Genomic DNA, 22,031 nt, shown 5'->3' with positions numbered 1-22,031 from the left:
CTAGTTAAATATTTAACTTGTGATATTAAACAAAGCTTCACAAAACACTGATATACTGTCTAGCTGACATGTGAGCGTAATATTTAGCTTATGATACACTTAATGTGGCTTTCTATTAGTAAAGTAATTTTCAAAATCGGTTCAGTAGTTACTGAGATTATTCTCTAAAGCATAAACTCACACACTTCACCGATTTATTACATTTATGACTAGCTGTTGCCCGCGACTTCGTCCACGTGGTTAGAATTTTCCCTGTTTTTTCCACATTTTCAATACTATCTTCGCTCCTATTAGTCGCAGCGTGATGTTATATAGCCTATAGCCTTCCGTGATAAATGGTCTATTCAACACAAAAATAATTTTTCAAATCGAACCAGTAGTTCCTGAGATTACCGCGTTCAAACAAACAATCAAACAAACAAACTCTTCAGCTTTATATATTAGTATATAGAGTATAGATTGTAGGCATCACATGCTATTTTATTGTGTATCATATTATCTACTGAACTGAGTTATTTTGTGTCTAATTTTCCTGTATAACATACACCTATCCGAACACTAAACAGAGTTTTTAATTAAAATTGCTGCTAACCTATGATACCATCAAGTCTGACAGTTTGTCTATAATTTAAGTAACCAGAGAAGTTCCATTTAAAAAATTATATTCAAAGTAATATTTACTTCAATACAACTTTAAACAGATTCATTAAAGTCATCAGTCTATTATATATGATTCATCGAAAATGGGGCCGTTACAAGTAGCGATGCCTACAAAAAACCACAAATCACAGACAATATTTTATGTTTAGTAAACCTTCTCCGGCCTCTTAGCTATCCTAGTAATATTACTAGTGCGCTACAAATAATGTTCTCTCAATGGTCAACATTCATTCCACTAAGAAAACAAACAATCTTTAATAAGTTATTTCTTTCATTTCCTTTTGACTTCACCTCCATTAAAGTCTTCTTCTTCTTTGGTTATTAGCTGAATTGGCGAACTTAGTACCGCCTAATAACCGATGATAACGATACACAAAATAAAAAAATAAGTATTATCAAGTCGTCCTATTCTCCAAGTTGAATCAAGTTGCACTCGGTGTGTAAATTTGACTAAAATCGCTTTAGTAGTTTAGAAGTCCATTCCGCAGAAATAATGCGTAATTGTAGAGATTGATTATCAGTTTAAAACCAGACACTTGTATTAGGTTAAGAGAAAGTCTTTTCAACTCTTTCGTTAATCAGCCCAAAGTGCCCAAACCCAACTAATTTTGCTTTACGTTCATATTACTCATAATTAACAAGGTTTATATGAATGTGGAAACTGCAACCTTCAGTAATAAATGTTAAAAACAATATTTAGCGTTATAATTACGGGTATTTTGTATTTAATGGACTATTAAGGCCAATGTTGATCATTAAATGGTCGGCTAATTCATAAAACATGATTTGGAACTTGCGATGGGAATTACAATGTTTTGGGGTTTTTTGTAATTTTTTGGAAATGAAAAGTAGTAATTATGTGCTATAAACTACCTGTGTATTAAGTTTCATTCGAATTCGCAGTTTATTTTTCTTCTTATAAATCAACAATCAATCCTATTGTAGAACGGTCGACGTTTGTTCTAGTAACTTAAATATCATTCATTGTTTCTTGATAAGGTTTGTAACACTTAAATGAAAGAGCACCCATTATGTCGTATTAAGTTATCTATAGATCTTTTCTTAACCCAAATCTTCCCCCTAGTAAGTTTAGACAAAAGTATCCCTGAGTCACTCACACTTAAGGGTCCTTGAGTGTCAAAACCCTGGTCGATAATAATTTCGTAAGAATATTTTATATTCCATCGGTCGATTGCCATAGTTCTCATTGATAACCGGTTGTCTAACTATTTGATTATTCCGAATTAATGATTCCGAATTAAAAAATCCAGTATTTAGCGCATTGAATTTGTAGAAAAAACCCATTCTACTTATTTACCTGTATTAAAAAATATCGAAGCCGGTTTATTTATCATAAAACTTTAATATTGAAACAACACTAGTACGAACTGTCCGTTCATTTTGACGCGATGGCGTTCCCAGTCGGCATTAGTTTGCAACGTCTACTATGTGCAGACGTCATGTTTACTTACACGACGCGCATATATAACCAGTTTCATTGATCTTCGTCGTGGCAAAAACCTCGGATCGGTTTGCTCCGTAGCTCGTGTAAACGCATCATAGCTGACCAGCGATGGCAGTGATTCAAGGAGGCTTTATTTCTTGGAAAGGCCCAAGTCTTTGCCTTTGGCGGCACTTCGACACGTAACTTCCGGTTCTCGGAATACCCATACACTGATCATTTTGCATAAAATCGACATTTAGAGATACATTTTCAATTATAAACCTTAAGATTTGTGAAATAGAATTCGTTTTTGAGTGAAGTTACGAATGAAAGATTTTCTTGTGTGTAAAGTAATGGGTTTTTACGCTGACCTTGACTTTATTTTATTAATTTATGTTCATGTGTGCGTTTTATGGCGCGTTTTATTTTGTTTTTTATTTATGTTGATTATATTCAATGCTTGTTACGTGCTTATATATGAAAACTTATAGAAAATCGTCGTTCGTAATTAGCCTCGTAGTTTCGTAACAGATTCAGATTCACCACATCCTAAAGTGGTCAACTCCGCTCTACTCCTTGCACACTTCCACAACTGAAATAATACAATAAGACATAGTATTACACCTCCTGATTACATATTTATTGGTATTATGGTCGCGAAGTTCAAGATTGCTTTAATAATACCCGCCTGATATAAAAATAAATAACAATAGAACCATTCTTCGTCAAGTGTTGCGATATTAACACTACAAGATAAGTTCACTTGGCATCGGTGGCGAATACAATCTAAATGTTTGCACACTTATTACGTAACATTGTACCGTTACTTAATTCTCATAATTGTTTATTTTGGCACTAACGGTTGACCTGTGAATGCCCGATGAATGAATGGCACCGGCACCGTCCCAAACTAAATTTCCAATTATTGCGTAGAAAATAGGCCAAATTTTAGGCCAATTTTGCATTCATTCGTCGGCCATTGTAAATAGCAGAATTGGGGCCCAGTTTACGTGGAAAGACATTAAATGAGAAATTTAAAAATCAAATGTTGTACTTTCTATTGTCATTTACCATCCTATCTATTTGATAGAAATAAGGTAAAGGTTATTATAATAATTCATAATCATTTAATAAAAGTTTACTCACACGTTCGAGTTATGCAGATAAATATGAATGCTAGGTATGATTTGTGTATTTAATGACCTACTTTATTAAGATATTTTATTTGATTACGAATTTCGTATGACTTGCCGAGATATGAGTTCTGTAATAAATTTTGTCCTCATATACGAAATGTGGCTATCTAGGGTGGCTCCGTCACATCCTTGATCGAGGAACAAATCAAAGTATAACTTTGAACATTGAGAATACTACAATACATAAAACACAATGCAATCTAAGGCAATCCATTCTAAGAAAATACCACCTATAACTATATATGTATAAGCGGTATAGCAGTAAAACCTAAGCTATTTCATTCCTTTAATTAAAAAAAAAAAACAGGCCTTAGCTTAGATTATATACCTATAGATGTAACCATGGCGTGACCGCACTTGAAACAGAAATAGATTTTTATGGTGTTGCCTAATAAGTTGGCAATTCCCACATATTAGGTAAAAAATATTATGAATTCTACTTGATCGCGAACAGACATTATAAGTACCTGTAAGTACTTCGCAAACTAAAAATTCTGAATTAGCACATTTTATATGCTAGCTTCAATAATGTAACTCTTATGTCGTAGTCGTACGAAATACTTTAATAAAACCTCCTTGGTCTAATATTTCGTTTTTACAAGGGCGGTAAGGAGAATCGTATGGACATCCATCGACCGACACGACATAAAACACACACGACACGTTCAATGATGAAATAAAACCAGTCTTGATCATAAAAATATTTATTACAAACCATAAGGAAATACCTACATTCATAATTATTGACCCTTAAACAATATTAACTTAGTGTGCATATTTCTGATTCTTTCATCTCGATGAGATAATGACGTCATTATATAATGAATCCTGACTTCAAAATATCTAAAAGCGATAGCTTTAATTAATAATACAAAATGATTTTCAAAAGGACTTTGTTCATTAATATGATTCTTTATTTCTGCAAAGACTTCTGTACCAATAAATTTTTTCAAAACACTGCAAGTCATTTTTGGTAAAGTGCCTTTTTGTGAAAAATAGGAATTCCCGTGTATTGATGTGGTTTGTCTTAGAATTTTTTCGGCAAACACACAAATTTTGATAACATCTTGTGATGGATAATGTAATCCGCCAACATCCTTTACAGCAATAAAACTCGGAAACTTTTCAATTGCAAATATTGCTCCTAAACATTCATCACATTTTATTATTTTTTTCAAATTGCGCACTACATATCCAGAAATATAAGTTATGGCTTCCTTTGAAAATTCTGATAATTCTAAGTTTCCTATATAGTCATGACCCTCGGGCAAATCAACAATTGAATCTTCATCGAGACTTTCGTCATTCATAGCCAATATTCTTTCTCTTCTACTGTTTATTTTACGACAAATGGAATTTGAATTGCACGTCAAAATATTAATATTATCTAATGGTATGCAATTACCTGTGGTAATATTTTTTAATTCACCATGGATCAGCAGTCGCTTATACGCCGATACGAACTGCAGAGCAGTAGGGTTATTGTTAAACCCACCTTTAGAGCGAATGGCACTAAAGAAAACCTCCAAATGGTCTTGGCTCATTTTATAAGTACATAAATATCGAAGAGGAGCATTTCCAATATGTATGTACTTGTAAAAAATAATTCTTAGCGCCTTAATAGAAATTAAAAACCCCAGAAACCCTGTTTTTCTTCCCGAATTAATGACTAAATCACCTTCAATGAACCTGAGCGTTTTGAGATAAGTTTCTAACTCTTCTAATTTTGCATTCATCATATTTTCTTTACTGATAGGTTTTTTAAAACCATATGAATATAAACTTCGGCTATTTAGAATATCAAACAAATCATTAAAGTTTGTGATAAATTCAATAGTAGCTCCTGAATGTACAAAGTCTTCTATGGCTAGATAACCCTTGCATAATATAAGAGCCTCGGCGACAGATTTGCTGAAAGTTTGCGCAGCCAATTTTCTCGTCCAGTGGCATCCAGCCATTTCTTTTTATAAAGATTGGATGGAAACCTGAAATTTAAAGAACATTTTATTCACATGCTACGAAAGTTTATCTTTATTGAGTAATAAGTTAAATAAACTACAATAAAGTACTTAAATAAATCTAAGTAAATATAAATTTACATACAGAAGAATTAATTTCCTCTCAATAAAAATATTAAACTACTAGCTTTTACCCGCGACTTCATCCGCGTGAAAAGTATCCTATGTGTTAATCTAGGTAATAAACTACTCGTGTGCAAAATATCATTGAAATCCATCCAGACGTTATTGCGTGATTGAGTAACAAACAAACATTCAACAATACAAACCCTCGAATTTATAACATAACTACGATGAGTACCTGAGCCAACCCAACAATCGTATGTACTGACAAAAATGAAATATGATTTATTTGGGTAAATTCAAGTAGCTATTATGGCAACCCTGAACCGTTCATAGTTTTAGATTATTTTATTTTGTGATATTGAAAACACGTATCACAACTCAATATTCTTGGCTCACGTCACTGAATTCATTACAAAACATCATAATCAATGATCATCTGGCCTTGTAGGGCGTTGTATTAACGAAAGAAATGATAATTTCGCCTACTTACGTGTGAAATGTTATTCCTTCAATTTTTCGCTCACTCCGGCTTTTACAGCCCAAAACACTGCAACCCACCATCGCACTTACACTAAATATTCTTTATCATCCAATTTTTATACGCACTAAACACTGTAAATTCGCACAATCACAGAAAAATCCGCAAGACGCCAAGTTTGTTTGTCACAATCTGTCAAACTCAGATCTTGCCAAACAACAAGACCGGCCATGTTGACAAAGACAAAAAATATATATTGTGTCCTGTTTCTTTGCATAAGTCTGACAATTAACGATCTCGCTCTATCAAGGAAAGTCATTTTAATGGTTACATCTATAGGTATATAATCTAAGGGCCTTAGCTATCAGCGTAAACGTCATTATAATGTCAAATCACATACTAAAAGCTACGCAACGGTATTTCAAAGTAAAATAAGCCTAAAGTTTATGCAATTACAGTTGTTTCTCCTATGTACCGTTACAGTTATTCTCGTTGTATATAAAGTGCATAGTTCGTCGACCGTTCCATCGTGTCAAGGTCGGATTAACTTCGATCATATGTTGACAATCGATAAACGATGCCTTACTCAGATATTTTTGCTATCCCCAATGTAAGAAATACTTATCGATACTGTATTCTTATCAATTTCTCGGTATTGTTACGTCGTAATCGACTTATTATTTTGTAAAAAAAGTAATTAAAGTTTAGGATTTTTTTTTTTGTAGAATGAATAAAGTCCTTTGTTTCTTGATAACGCTATAATCTTTCCCAGGTGCCAAAATATTCACTTACTATTATACATTCACAGTCGTATGGAGGTCGACAATTTCACTTTGTATCTTACAGCAGTCGTGGCCGAGCGGTTAAGGCGTCTGACTAGAAATCAGATTCCCTCTGGGAGCGTAGGTTCGAATCCTACCGACTGCGTACACATCTTCTCTGCTTTTTGTGTTTTTTTCATAGTTTTTTGTTGTTTTAGTTTTATGTTTGTTTGTTACAGTTTGCGGAGGGGCGCTGGCGTTAATGTTCAAGACGACAATGGTTATACACCACTACACCAAGCATGTTTAAATGGTCGCAAGTAAGTTTTATGATTGCTTTCGAAATACATATCATTATGTTCAATTTTATTTAAGTGTTAAGCCACTATTTCAAGCCTACATTGTGAAGTAGTGTGATATTTGAGAATACTTAATTTATTATAGTGCTTAGTGAGTTTAGTTAACACAATAGGAAAATGTTTCCCAAAATGTAATTTACGTAATTTTCATAAACCGATTTTACATTATATTTTCACAAATCTAGGGTATTGTGAAATAAGTGGAGGCTAAAGTTACATTAAAGTCCTTAAAATCTGTTTAAATATACTAGCTTTATTATTTATAACGCAATAAACGCCGATGCGGATAATATTTGTATACAAATATTGTTTTGCGTAATTTGTAATATCTACTAGTTCAAAAGAAAGTATTGAAAATAAAATCTACTTTTTCTTTTAACTTAATCGCTATCAACACTAATGTAACTAATTAGGAATTTTCTTTTTTACTGACGCATCAGTTACTTTGATGTATGCGGGCAAAATCTTGCGATCTCTCTGCGTATGTTTGACGAAAATTAAAAAAAAAGTATCTTGTCATTTCAAGTAACTGATTTAATTTTGTCCATCAATTATTTTCTTTGTCAAAATGTAACTGGCATACAATTTGAGTCATTTCGATCAATTATAAATACCGTCGAAATTAACGTAATTTTTCAATTTCTGTTTATTGGGATATTTTCCTCAACATGTTCTAAGTTCTAACTATGACATCACTGGGGGGTCGACAACAGCTAATAACTCATCAACGGGAAACTAAACGGGAAAATTTAAGTAGAATTTGTTGCTCACAATTGTAAAGTTACACATGATAAAATATAAATTTAATGTCCTATAGACACTTAGCTTACGATAGGCCAAAATGGACTAATGTTTTCCTGTCTTTCGTACGTAAAAATCTTCTATTATACATTATTAGCTGTTGCCAAATTACTTCCAAATCGATCTACTGGTTTTTGCGTAAGAGAGTAATGCACATCCATTACTACGAATAAACATTCTCGTTACAATATTAGCTGTTATTCATACATATTTGACAGTCGTTACAGGCAGTCGGAAGCTTGAAAGTAAAGTAAGTTCCAAGGGGTATCGTGTTGCTCAGGTAACTGTCTTGAGGAGGTCAGATAGGCAGTCACTCCGTACAAACTGGTACTTAGCTGAATCCGGTAAGATTGGAAGCCGACCCCAGCATAGTTGGGAAAATGCTAGGATGATGATGATCTTTGGTTGAATTATTAATAACATAGTCCTTAAATTTTTGTAATTACAAGTCCACATATTACAACCACCATCCTTTTCCAGAGATATAGTCCGGGTGTTGCTCTCGGCTGGTGCTTCACCATGCATGGTGGACAAAAAGGGTGCTACGCCCCTCCACCTGGCGGCATTCAAAGGTGACACGGACATCTGCTACATGCTCCTAGAACACAGCAACTCTCCCGTCAACATCGATCAACTGGTGAGTAGAGATTTGTTGGAAGAGGAAATAGAGAAATCTTAAATCATCATTCGTTACAAATATTTCCATTTCTAGTTTTAATTGATTCGATACCCACATTTTTTTTTGCGCCAGAATTTTTCTAGGACCTTTTTTATGTTGCCCGTTTTGCTGTTACGCATCCCCTCCCCGCCGGGTATGTGGGACTCGCCGGTGAACGGCGTTCCCGGTATACCCACTAAAAAGACCCAGCGGCACTCCGACCTCGCCTGAGTGGAGGGGGCCTGGGAGTCTATGTCGTCCAGTCCCCCACCGGCGACTGCCTGCCTTGCCCTTAATGAACTAAGCCAGGCCACTAAGTCCACTGTAGGACATAGTTTTCTGAATTTATATTTCAATTTCAATATTCCTTTTTTGTCCCCCAGCTTTCTTTACTCGTTTCCGAAATAACATGTGGAGCATGCAACATCCCAATTTGTGGCAAAGAAAAAAGTAGTCGTTTAATTTAGCGATGTTAACAAACTTAAAGGTTTAGTACCTAAGTATGTACATAATAAAAATAAGGTTGTATATTAGAACATTCCACATCCTACAATGTTCCGAGAATGTCGTATTACGTCACAACTACTCTCGTTGTACGGACTAGTTCGCGGGGGTGTTTGCATACTTCGAGACATACCTAGGTTGGTAAAGGGATTCCTCTGTACCTACGTCTAGGTAATATACGTATCATAAACTCAACATAAAGTTGAAGTCATAGTATTAAAGTAGGTCATGTGTATAACGATGTACTGTGAATATTTACAAAATGTGTTGTTAGTAGTATCTTGTTTGGTTGATAAAAAGCAATATTACATTGAATATGCGAGATAATAAACCGAAATTGAATAGATAATGCCTGTGCCTGTTTTCATGTAAAGCCATCGTAAATTGTAAACAGTATTGCTCTACATGTTGCTGTAAATAGATTGTATAGTCAATTACCTAACACTTCCAGCCTAAGACAAAATTGGCATAGGAACACGAAATACCAGTTTCACATTATGAATCAACTCAGTCTATCATTATCCACTGCTAGGTAAAAGCCTCCCCCAAGCTATTCCCTCAAGCTAGAACACCCGATCCTTCGCCTGGCGCATTCGGTCCACTGGCTAAAGGGGAAAAAAAACTAAAGTTAATAAAATTCAAGTCAAGAAACATTTTCTGTCTTTCTACAATCATTCACATCAGCCAATCTATCAAAATTTTAAACTCTAAAAATCCTATCTCATAGACTCAATACTATTATACCAAACCCATTCCAACCAATCGCAAGAACAGACTTTATAAAACAATCATCGATAGTTATTTCAATAGAACCGGCCCGGTAGACGGTAGGGTAACCTAGAACCGGTCAGTATTTGCTAGGGCGTCGACATTTGCATATGGATAAGATATAAATACCGGCAGGGTGTGTTCAACAGGATTTTGTGATAGTTTAAAACGAAACAATGACTAAAAGTTTGCCTTTCACATTAAAGGACTTGTTTGCTGTATGTCGAAAACGTGTGTGAAAAGTTTTTTTGTATGTTCTACTACTCGCAAAGTAAGGAATTTAATTCTTGTTACGCGGGGTTGACAAATTTTCAAGTCACATGCACTCAAATATGCTTAGACTTAGAACAAGCTTTCGTAAATCACACAAATGCTTGTCCTACGCTGGGATCGTTTCCTCGACGTAAACTTTTTATTTGACTGTTTTTATTTTAATTTTTGTAAAATCAGGTTGAATTTAATTCTTGATGCTACGTTCCTATTATAACAATTTTATTGTAATTTCAAATTTATTACAGAAGATGCAAAAAAGACGTTATCATTGAATTCAATTTTAGTAAATAACATATTTTCTTGTTTATCACGCAGACATCAGACCATGAAACTGCGTTACTAATAGCCGCTCAGTTTGGCTTCGTCAACGTGGTTTCTCAGCTCATATCCCGTGGCGCCGACGTTACTATCAAGAACTCCAATGACGAAAGTGCCTTGGATCTCGCTGCGCAGTATGGCAGGTAAGAAACTATTAGGAAGTTGAGCTGTATCAATGTAACTCGATGGCGAGAAGGGTAATGCCATGGTAAAGTTAGGAGAAGTGGAATATATGGGGAGGAAGGACGTCGCGTAGTCGGGAAGCGTACTGATGCAAGAAGTAAGTTAAAATAAATTATCGGTGGGGCTGATAGGAGATGAATTGATCATAGAAAACTTATTGACTAAAGATTAACTATAAATCACATGCCCTTAGTAGCCCACAGGCTATGACGATGATCATGGGGAAAACAACGCTTCTTTAAAAAAGGAAAAAAAGTCCGTGTAACTTGACTAATTTTGACCATTAATTACCAGACTCGCAACTGTACAACATCTACTACAAGTGCGGCCGCAGTTGGTCGACCAGTACAGGTATCCAGCATGCCGGAGTCAGATATTCACCAACACACCACTGCATCGAGCTAGCAAGAATGGAAGGAAGTAAGTAAATGTCCTAGCTTTACCAGCCAAAATAATCTAAAACTGGTTTACGAAAAAATGTTTTATGGAATTCTAGTTTAGTGTCGTGAACTCGCGGGTTTTTAGCAACTTTTTCATTACTTAATAAATTTCCTTGACTTGCTTATTATCGAAGAGTGCTAGATTTGCGGTATGACAATCGAACTATGATTACAATGTTTTAGCTCATCGATAATCGATAGGTGATAATGTTAGTTATCAAACCTATTATAAGCAGGAAGTCAATTTAGCCGTATTTGGGTCAAAACCACAAACAGATAGGTATATACAACTCGCAAATTTCTCAATACTTAAAGTTAACAAAAATAGAAGCAGCTCATTTACTGTTACAAAATAACATTCCGCCAAACACTACAGCCGTTTATTGTTAAAACAAAATGCTGTCACTAACGAGGTGTATATTAAACCGTCTTAGCTGATACATGGATGTACAAATAAATTATTAATATATGTTAATACGAAGGCGTGTGTGCGGCAATTGCTTCATATTCATATTCATTCGTTCGTTATAACGCATCGATAGCTCTCCTGCTTGTTTACGTCGCGTTCGGTAACCGGGATCTATGTAAATATTGGTATGGATGCGGTATTTTTGTACACATGTTTTGGTTGCGGTAGCAAAGTTTTCAGTGATAACACTATGTGAAAATTTAATCTTCGCGCCAAATGCCGTTAAACAGGTTGTACTACCGTAAAACATTTGGCAATAAGTGAAAAAAATAAAATAGAATTTATGGACACAATATCCTCTTTTAAACAACTCTAGTAAAGTAGACTATTCAGAAATGTTCTGCTGTAACTGTCTGTTTGTCATCAATGCGAGTGTCTTGTATACATTTCAGAATAATATTAACCATTGCTTTCTCAAACATGTTCTACTGTTAAGACTTCGGGATTGACTGCCATATCCATTTTAAAGTTATCTTCAATGGCTCCATGTTACCCAGTGTGTCAATTTTCCGCGCGCACTGTCGAAGGGTTAAATTGGCAACGCGTGGCATGCGGTCCCCGCCTTGTGACTGTTGATTTTACGGGTCTCGTATATGAGATGTAGCGATTTTGGGGAACGACTAAGATTTCGGGACAAATATAACACAAGGGAATTGCTATCTTTTGTTTTTTAATTCGTTATTAATATTAATTTTGCAGCAATTCTTGTATATCTATAAGCAATTAATTTGACCCTATTACTTTATTTAAAATAAATTTTCTTCTAGAATTGTAAGGTTCCCAGATATCCCAACTTTTGTAGTTCAACATATTGGCCTTGCTTTATCTTCGTATCAGAAAACTGGGATTTGAACTCAGTACTTCAAAGTACACACACGCACAAACTACATTAAATAGGGCATTTAAAGTCCTTTAGACGTCAATCCAAACAAATAATAGACAGCTAAGGATGCTTTAACCATAACACACAAACTGTACTCTACTGTACTGTTTTGTTATTAGCGACGGCAATGGCTATGCAAAACAATAGCACAATAGATCTAGGCTAGGACGATATCTAGTTTCAAACAGTACAGGTTTTGTGTATAATACTTAATGCCATTAATAGATTAACTTTGCTGTGTTATAATAAAATATCATGATTAACGTTCTCAGTTTAAGAAGCATTTAGTATTCGTAGTAGATATTATGTGTTTAGATATTGTGCAAGATGCAAGAAACTGCAAAATCAAATACTGTTAACATTGAGTCGAAATCGTAGGTGTTATTAATAGAGAATTTACGCTTTTTGCTTCTCTTTCATGACTAAAATATCGATGTTTCACGACTAGAATTAACATGTGTTTTTATTCATTTAAAGTGCTAAATTACCTCGCTTTTTTGCCGTTCTCCTCTGTCTCTTGCCCTTTGCTTCAATCCTATTCCTAACATCCTTCATCTTCTTATCTTCTCCCTATGTTACTTGGTAAACACTACTCGTACCAAAAATAGACTCACCTAATCATATTGATTGGGGTTTGTGCAATCAAAACCCAACTCATATTTTTTCTAAAAATCCTTTCATCATAAATTGCCATGGCAACATGAATAGTATTCAATCGTTTATTCATTTATAAAAATCAGGCTTCACATAAAACTCTATACGTTCACTCCCGGATTCGTTAGTGCCATGAATATGAATGATTCCATTGGTTTATGAATGTCGATGTGTACGAAATGTAGGACCACATGTAACTGTCGTCCGAAAATTCATTTTGATCCAAGTTTTATGAAAGTAGCGAAGGGATTTCAACGGACGCCAATCTTTCTTTGTAGGTAATGCAACCACCGCGTAAAAGGTAATTTTTACTTGATATCTCAATGTAAAGGTATCTTACAACAGTAATAATGCTGACTTACACTTAAATGAAAGTAAAAGGCATTTCATTATATTTTCTCTACTAGGAAAGATTGATGATTCTGATATTTCTATTACTTATCGAGATAATCTCATAATCAGTCTTTGACAAAATTAAAGAAACGAAATGTCGAATCGGTAGTTTTTATTTCTGGCTAATGATACTTTCGACTTAAAAATCGTAGTAAAACCGAATTTGATTGATCAGAAATAGTTACTAAACAATATCTTGGCAGTCGTAGCCAATGCTTGTTCATGTAGTAGTGTTATAAACTGAAATAACCATTTATAATAATAATATTTATTTCATACTTATTTCATAGTCCATAGGTTATATAACATCTAAAAAGAGAGCTACTTTAAAATTATTTTAATATTATTTAATATAACTAAATGCTGGTCGATGATTTATGAACTATGCAGAAATCTTTTCAAAACCCTGACGACGCCGTTTTCTGCAGGACTATAAGACTATAAATCTAAATATAGAGCACAATACTTGATTAGTAATGGCTTGTATTAACGTAATTGGATGAGTAGTCGTCGCGTCAAAGTGTCTACGCACATCTTGGTCAGGGCCAAGACTGTTCTAAAATCTAATAATACAAGCTTACTTATTTCTTCGGTAACAATTGACGTTATGTTTAGGCCCTAGTTTCTAGGTTAGTTGTAATAGAGACAATGTACCTAGACTAGTACTATACATCTAGAAGTGTCTTTTTGAAGTTCGGAATTTACTCAATTTTTACAGTCTTTTTTTTTCTCTGCTGTAAAAAAGGGTTTTCTCAGCTCGGACTGTGTCATAGAAAGTCAAATCATATCGCAAAAATTCTTAAAGAATCATCTATCAACTCATAAATTAATAGTACTTAGTTAGAGATTCACACAGAATCGCCTGGAGTCAAAAGGGCTTTCCAAAAAGTTAATATGAAAACATATTATTTGTATTGCTCCTCGTGTACATTCATTGTTCACATGACTTTCCTCGTTTTTTAAACGATAAAAAACCTGCTTTACATCATCTAAAAATATTCCACAATTGAACGCAAAATCTTTTGTTGACGCATCAAAAACATAACAGCAGGATTATGTTTCACACGCGGTTGTTGACACTGCTCATAAAGTTTATGTCAAGATATAAGAATTATGAGAAATGTTGTTAGTTAAAAACCTCTAATTTTTCAACTAACTGTGAAAAATGTATTCCGATATTCACGACTAAAAAAATATGGGATTGGTTTTATTACATAAAAAATCTAATCTTCCATATTTTATTAGATGGACAATTTCTCACTCATTCATTTATATTTTACTGATAATAGTCCATTGATAAAGTATTATTGAGTTAGTCATCGTCACAAGAGATACTCTATATGCGATATGTAGTGCGATATAGGGAACTGTAATTTTAGCTATGTATCATGTTAAACAAGTAACTGATTACAGTTTATTACCGGAGATAGCAGATTGTCATTCGTTAAACGTCCTCATAATAGAAAGATCGTTAAAAGTTCCTGAAATTTAAATTTAATTTTTTTGCCATAGGGACGTCGTAACAGCCCTAATTGACGCCGGAATGGATCCAAACGTGCGAACACATAGCGGTACACCACTCCACGAAGCAGCTCGCTTCGGCAAACCTTCAGTAGTCCGTATACTCCTCAACAAAGGCGCTGACCTCCATGCTCACGACTCCAGCGGAAAGACAGTATACCACCTCTTCGAAGAATACCCCGAAGAAGCAACCAGAAAAGTCAGAAAAGTCATACGAGGTATGTGCAAAGCAGGTATGTCGACTCCTTGTTTTACTGGTGTCCAAGGATTAAACGCAAACTACGAGGTTCGATTGTTTTTGTACAGCTAATCGCGTCATTTTTTATCTGTACGGTTGCTCGAAGCGCAGCGAAATCAATTCCGCTTTTATGACTAATTTAATAATTTTCCTTATATCTGTGCTTTTAACTTTGAATAAACTATTAATAGCGCTGTTTAATGCGTGTGTGTTTTAATCAAACTAAACATTGCAGTAACCAAAAGCCTTTTTTGTGATTAATTTATTGACATCGGATTTTATATTGTATATTCCTTCTTCCTTAATCTAATACTTGTTGTTGTATTTCGAATGAGTAGTAAAATATTTTCTTATCTTATCGCATTTTCGACCAATTCTTATGCTTTGTGGATGTTTTACATCCTCTAACAATTATGCCATATTGTGTGTCTAAAAACCGTCATCTTCGTACTTGTCTTAGATACCTAAAAAAAAATGTTTTAATTATGTTGTGAGAATGGATATATCAACTATCCCTTTATCGTAGTTTTTGCAGTTCTAGTGTTTTACCCAAAGTATTTGTAATTTAAACAAAGTCTTGACTTAAACAGCCTTTATTCGATTCTTTATTCGTTACTGCCTCAGTGCATGGGAAAGTTCTCCTTTTGATGTACCAACTCCGTTCTATCGATCTATTCCATCAGGATTATTTCTTCGATGTTTAAATACTATTTATTTAACAGAGTATGATAACATCATGGGCGCATTCGACAGTGATAAGGAATTGCCACCGTTCCCGGTCCCGGATTACAGTCCCGACGCCGTCATGTAAGTTAATATTCAAAGATTATAAAAAAAACTACATACAACCGACTTCAAATAAAAATTACTACAGCAATTTCACGTTAAATAAAAAATTATCAATAACACTTCGTTTCGTCCAATCTGAAGTTCTGACTTAATAAACATAAAGATATTGATAAATTGAAAACCTCTATTTTGAAGTCGGTTAAATGAAACATAGTAATATTCTCTAGTAACTTTTGTGGGTACCTACCACTTCTCTAAGTAAGATGGTTGTAGGAGAGACGACCCTCCACGCGGGTGTAGTGCTGTCTCGCTTCCACAATCGCAACATTATTGCTTTTAGAGGTGGCAGTAGACCCTCGGAGTCTAATTGTATTATTAGTTTGACTATTTTGAAATTCGGTGGATAAAAAAGAGTGATTTTTTGTTTTTGTTGTATTAGAAATCCTATATCGAACAATATTTGCGATTTTTCTCTGATGTGTACTGTTTTTTATACAAACTTAAAATTTCAAAATTTTATCTTTTCAACATGCACTCAGTTTTTATTTACCCTTGACCCCACAGTTATAAATAAATGTATGTAGTCAATTGGAGGATCTGAAATTCTTTATTTAACATGTGACGTAAGACAACTAGTTTAGATTCAGATCTTCCTTTGACGCACACCTTCTAAAAAAAATCATTTGCTGAAAAACAGTTCGCAGTCAAATCAAAAATGTATTTTATTACATCGCATATTTCAGCATTTGACTGTTCAACGAAGTCATTCATACTACATAAACCTCATTACGCAAAACCATTAACACGGTGAGGGTATCTTTATCTTTCTTCCTCTTTATACTAACACGCACGATTTCTTTTTATTTAAATCTGTTCGTTGATTCGTGAAGTCAAATCTGCGGTTGCAAAGCCTGTAAAGGCATCTCGACATCTCGGCAATTACTCAAAGAGCGCGCTAGCTCAAAACATTCAATTTTAATTGGATTGGCTCGCCTCAATTATGACACACGGCGCGCCTCCTTTGAACTATGATTGCTGTCTTACAGTCGCTCATTTTCGGTTCAGTTTTACAAAGGTATGACGATAAAAATTAAAAATTAACCGCCTCAGATTCGAAACGCAAATCTGTTGAAATAAAATTCAATTAAATACTGAATCTTTGTTTTATTCCGAAGTTTGAATTAATACCCACGCGGTAAAATAAATCAACTTGTAATTCACTTGTAACTGTGGAACGTAGTAAATCTCAACTGAATTCCACAACTTTCTTACAATTTTCACTTGGTAAACAAGATGCTCACGTCTTTAAAAAAAAAAAAACATCACACATAAGTTTACAAAAGAATGGACGTTAAACAAAAAACCTTGAATGCGGGTTGCCTCATTAAAATCTTCCGTGTCTTTGATTTTGTCTGCAAACAGCTAGGTGAGGCGTCTGGGTGACACGAGAGAAATATCTCCCGTCGACGTCCTTTGATGGCGAGCTAAATACTTAGGATAAGCACTTTCTGCTTTAGTGAAGACGCGGACCAACGGGATGAAAATTTAAACTCAATAAAATTTAAAAAGAGCACTCCCCTTAACAAAGTGCCCGAGCAAAAACTTGCATTTTTGCCGAGTGCTTATAATTTAATTAATTGAAGGATTCAACATAATAAATTGCAATACAAAACCTACTCAAATTACTCATTTTAATTTACAGGACTTATAGCAATGTGCCTCCTATGCTCCCTGCTAAAATGCTTAGCACTAAAACAAACGCTTCTCTAACTAAACTTGATGATAACAAAAAAGATAATGTGATTAATGCGATATCTAAATTACCACCATCGGAATACGGTAGTCAGGGTAAACTAATTACTAATAGTTTGCTCAACGTAGATATGAGGGAAAGGAGTGAAAGCTTTGTAGTTAAGGCTAAAAATAATAAACAACTTAAAATCTTGGGCAACGCTATCAAATCTGATACTGCTTGTTCAGAGCTGATGGAAAATCAAAATCAACTCATATCTGAGTTTAAATCAAGAAACAAATCCAAAGCGGGTCCGGAGTCAGAAAAAGAAGTAAATGCTCTTCAAATAACTGATTTTAGAGATTTAAAATCTACTTCGCCGACGAGGGATTTGAAATCTACGTCGCCCATAAGAGATTTGGGTGAGAAATTAAGGCGAAGTACTTTGGAAAAATGTTCTAAGATTAGTTCGACTGAAAGCGATACAAATTCACTAACAAAAAAGAAACCATTACCTAATAGAAGACCAGTAACGCATGCACCTAAGTTCACACCTATGCTTAATGACGACTGCGTTGATTCACTGTATGTGAATAAATTCGTTGCTGCGGATCAAACTAACTATGATGCTGATAACATCTACGAAAATCTTAGTCAGAATTTACCTGATGATGAAAAAGTAAAATCTGAAAGTAAGCAAAATACCAATATCACGACTGATTACATTTCTATGAATGGTAAACAAAAATTTAACCCGCCTACGGAAATAACATATACAGATTATGACAAAAATAAAACTTATGATGTCCCTGCTGAAAATTTAAAAACTTTGTGTGAAATGTCCGAAACCGATAACACATTGGGCTATATCCAGATGGTAAATAAGGATCATCATAAAAGAATGTCAAATCCTGATATCTCAACTTGTCAGAGCAAAACAGACCTCGTTCATCTTAGAGGTGATATAAATTGCATCTATGGGTCTCTTGATTATTTGTATATTTATGAATTGAATCCCGGCACTCTTCGTGGTAATGTTCACCCTTTTACAAGAACTAAACATAAAGCTAATCCCATGCCCTGTTATTGTCATGAAGACCCAGATAGAGAGAAAAAAATTCAGAAAAGGATCAAGGGTAGAGGATTAGGCGGGAGTCAACTGGTTTATTACAGTTGTGAAGATATCTATGAGCCAATGAAAAACAATGAAGGCATTTACACGTCTCTTAATGACCTGTCCGGTTTTAGTAACCGCAGGAACGCGGAAAATGTACAGAGTTTATCCAACGTTTCTCCAAATCCTGTGGATGAGTTTGAGGGAAAGGTATTTCGGAAATTTACTGATGAGCCTCCTGTCCCTTCTGGGTCCAGTGATTCAAACAAAGCATCGATGTGCGAGGATAAAATATCTATCATAAAAAAGAAAACTATGCAAGCAAAACAATTTTTGTTCGACTGGTCTATTTAACAGCCCTATTCTTTCTAATTTTCTTTACTTCATTTCTTTTAACCGTATATTTACTTTGTTTGGGCTTTTGGTGGTGGTAAATCAAAATGTTAACCATACAAATTTACGTAATCATCATTTATTTTAAGTTTAAATTTATTTTATGATTTATTTTATTTTTTGTCGCTTTATGTGTTTTACAGGACCACGACTGAGACCCAGAAAAATACTAACAATAATGATAGCTTCATATCTCCATCTTCATCAGCTCTAACAAAGAATCATTCACAGAGTTTTGTTAAAAAGCTTGCTTCAAAATGCTTGGGCCTGAAAGCAAAGTTCAATTCAGCTCCTAATATTACTAATAGCGTAGCTGCGGAAGCTGCGGTTAAACCAAAGCAAACGGAGTTTAAAAGTAATACAAATACAATTCTCATAGGAAACAGTAAATTCTTTAAAATGCTGTCGAAAAAGGAGGAATCTGGTGAAATCGTATGTAATGACGAATTTGATACAATATCGCTTGATAGGTTAGGTACCCTTAACAGGGACTCTGTAGTTAACAGAAGTAATAGGAGTTGTCCAGGGTTTAAAACATCTTTACCTAATATATCTGAAAATAATGAGCTAAGTGGTTCTGAAGATTCAATTGCTGAATCTGTGGTTATTACAGAATTGGACTGTGATAGAAGTAATGTTAATATTAATGAAGCTATCAATAACACATTGAAATTGAATATATTTGAGCCTAGAGAGAAGACTGATAGACAGTCGGTGACCTCTATCGTGTCTGCAGAGTCCACTAACTTAGTGAATGAATGCTACGAGTCATATGAATTCGTTAAAAAAGACGCTGAAAGTGTCAAAAGTCTTTCACTTCCTAAACCACCGCCGAGACCTACAATGATTGCCACTAAAAACAGCAGCGAAAACATTTATCAAAATGTTATAATGGAGATCAAAACTATACCAAAACCTGCGGCTCGTGTTCACATACCGACAAAACCACTTGACGATGCACAGAAACAAACTTTGTACGAAAATATTTCTATTGTTCAAGAGAAAAAACCCGAACCTCTCAAAAGGTCTATTATTACAAAGAAACTCAGTAACGAAAGTTTTGATGAAAAAATATCTATTCGAAGTAGAACTTCTACTATTTCTTCTGATTCCATGATTGACGAAACAAATTTGGAGGATATTTTACTGTCTCAGAAATCTAAGTCCTTCCGTCATGGTGTCACATCACCCTATACAAAAATGAAAGCAAATTCGTCCAGTACCCAATCCGTGGTTTCAGATTCATCTGATTTTACAGAGGCCAGTGCCTTAGAAAATGTAGATTGTAGTAACGACGAAAAAGCTATGTACCTTTCAATGACTGGAACCTTACCTAATAAGAGGCCGGAAAGTTTCGGTCAGAAGAAAGTCCTTTTCAGACATAAAACGTTCACAAACATCGAATTAGATAGAGATTCTTTAAGAGTTAAAGATTTGCCACCATGGAACAATTCATTTTTGAAAGAAACGCTTGCTCATTATCACATAAGAGGTACAGGACATTGCATTTATAAGGCACCAACTGTTCAAGAATTTATTTACATTTTCAATAGAGATACACTCTACAAGGATGTGCCACCGTTTACTAAGGTTCCTAATGACAAAAGAGACAGCTATTTTGAAACAGCTATATGCTTCTGTAGACCTAGACCTCCCAAGTTCCACAGCAGTGCTGAAGACCTCATAGATAAAACTACCCAAGGAGAAGAAAAAGTCACTATTGATTTTGAGGCGCTGAAAAACAGATACGACATGCTATCATCATCATTCCAATGTTATTGTGAATCTGGTAACTGTACGCTGCACTCTACAAAACGTAATTCACCTGTGGACTTAATCGTCAAGTTCTCAGCCATAAAACGAAGTATCTCTACACCAGATATAACTTTAGAGACAACTCCTTATTCGACAGCGAAAAAGTCTCATTTGCCTAAGAATAAATCCGTGCCAAATAATTTAGAAGAACCGTATGCGGTAGTTACTGTCGAAGATATTATCGCGCGAAACTCTAAAATAACCAGCGAGAATAAGGAGCAGGGCAGCCCCATTTACACCCTCATGTCACAATTCTCTACTCTGTCATCCTCCACATCTGGCCGTCCTTATTCCATTAAAGACATTGCAGATGTTATATCATTAACCGATAACTCAACATCCTCTACTCTATCTCATGCTTCTGGTGTGCATTTGCCTATAAGAAAATCGAGCTCTTCGGAATATTCCGGTCACATGTCACTATATTCTTGTAAATCAGACGTCACTGTTAAATCTGACGCTTCCTTTAAATCATGTATCGAGGATTCCTCAGAAGATTCAGACAGTACTTTGCATTCGGACGGAGAAGACTCGGACGCGGAGACGGTTAAGTCAGATGGTAGTACTACAAAACGACCTTGGGTGCAAAGCAACTCTTTCAGATTTGGAAGTCGTTCTAAACCAGAAATTGATGTTATTGTTGAGGAGAATACTGAAGAGAAGTCCGAGGTTTCTTCGTCAATCCACGAGAGCGGTATTTGTCTAGAAGATTCTGAGAGTTCGTCGTCTGAGGGTGAGAACGATAGTGGTATTCCGAGGGGCGATGCGGACGTCTCGCTTGGTTGTGCTTCGCTTGAGCGGGTTTCGGGATTGGTCGGGGGTGTTCGCAGCGGGTCGGCGCGACGGCGTTGGGACGAGGCTGAAGGGACCAGCGAGGGTGACGCGCTGAGCGTGTCCAGTGCGGCCTCGAGCTGTGCGCCGCTTCTACTGGCGCACCATCATGAATACAGCAAAGTTTCGGTAAGTTTACAACACTCACTTTATCATTTCTTTTCATTCTATTTCTTTCTTTAATAACTATATGTTGTGTCAATATATTTTTCCCAATTATTCCTAATCTATTTTTAAATGTTCGTGGATATATAAATTATGTCAATCCTTCT

The 22,031-nt window shown here is 35.1% G+C and overlaps 1 protein-coding gene and 1 non-coding gene across 8 annotated transcripts in view; both read left to right on the top strand.

Moving 5' to 3' along the window:
• LOC113500038 overlaps positions 1-22,031 on the top strand; it is a 120,562-nt gene that overhangs the window by 12,712 nt on the left and 85,819 nt on the right. For 5 of the 7 annotated variants that reach the window (XM_026880692.1, XM_026880694.1, XM_026880695.1 and 2 more), the window contains exons 2-8: positions 6,863-6,943; positions 8,264-8,420; positions 10,302-10,447; positions 10,782-10,907; positions 14,839-15,080; positions 15,808-15,892; positions 19,257-21,888. In XM_026880692.1, coding sequence (XP_026736493.1) covers positions 6,863-6,943; positions 8,264-8,420; positions 10,302-10,447; positions 10,782-10,907; positions 14,839-15,080; positions 15,808-15,892; positions 19,257-21,888 — 3,469 coding nt within the window. The remainder of the gene's footprint in view (positions 1-6,862; positions 6,944-8,263; positions 8,421-10,301; positions 10,448-10,781; positions 10,908-14,838; positions 15,081-15,807; positions 15,893-19,256; positions 21,889-22,031) is intronic. The other 2 variants (XM_026880693.1, XM_026880691.1) reach the window with 1 other exon arrangement.
• On the top strand, positions 6,708-6,789 carry Trnas-aga. Its single transcript has one exon. It is a non-coding gene; the product is annotated as a tRNA-Ser (tRNA).

Source organism: Trichoplusia ni, chromosome 13 (assembly GCF_003590095.1).
Source record: "Trichoplusia ni isolate ovarian cell line Hi5 chromosome 13, tn1, whole genome shotgun sequence".
Lineage (NCBI taxonomy): Eukaryota > Metazoa > Arthropoda > Insecta > Lepidoptera > Noctuidae > Trichoplusia > Trichoplusia ni.
Note: the sequence above shows the minus strand (reverse complement) of the source record. Positions and strands in the feature narration are given on the sequence as shown.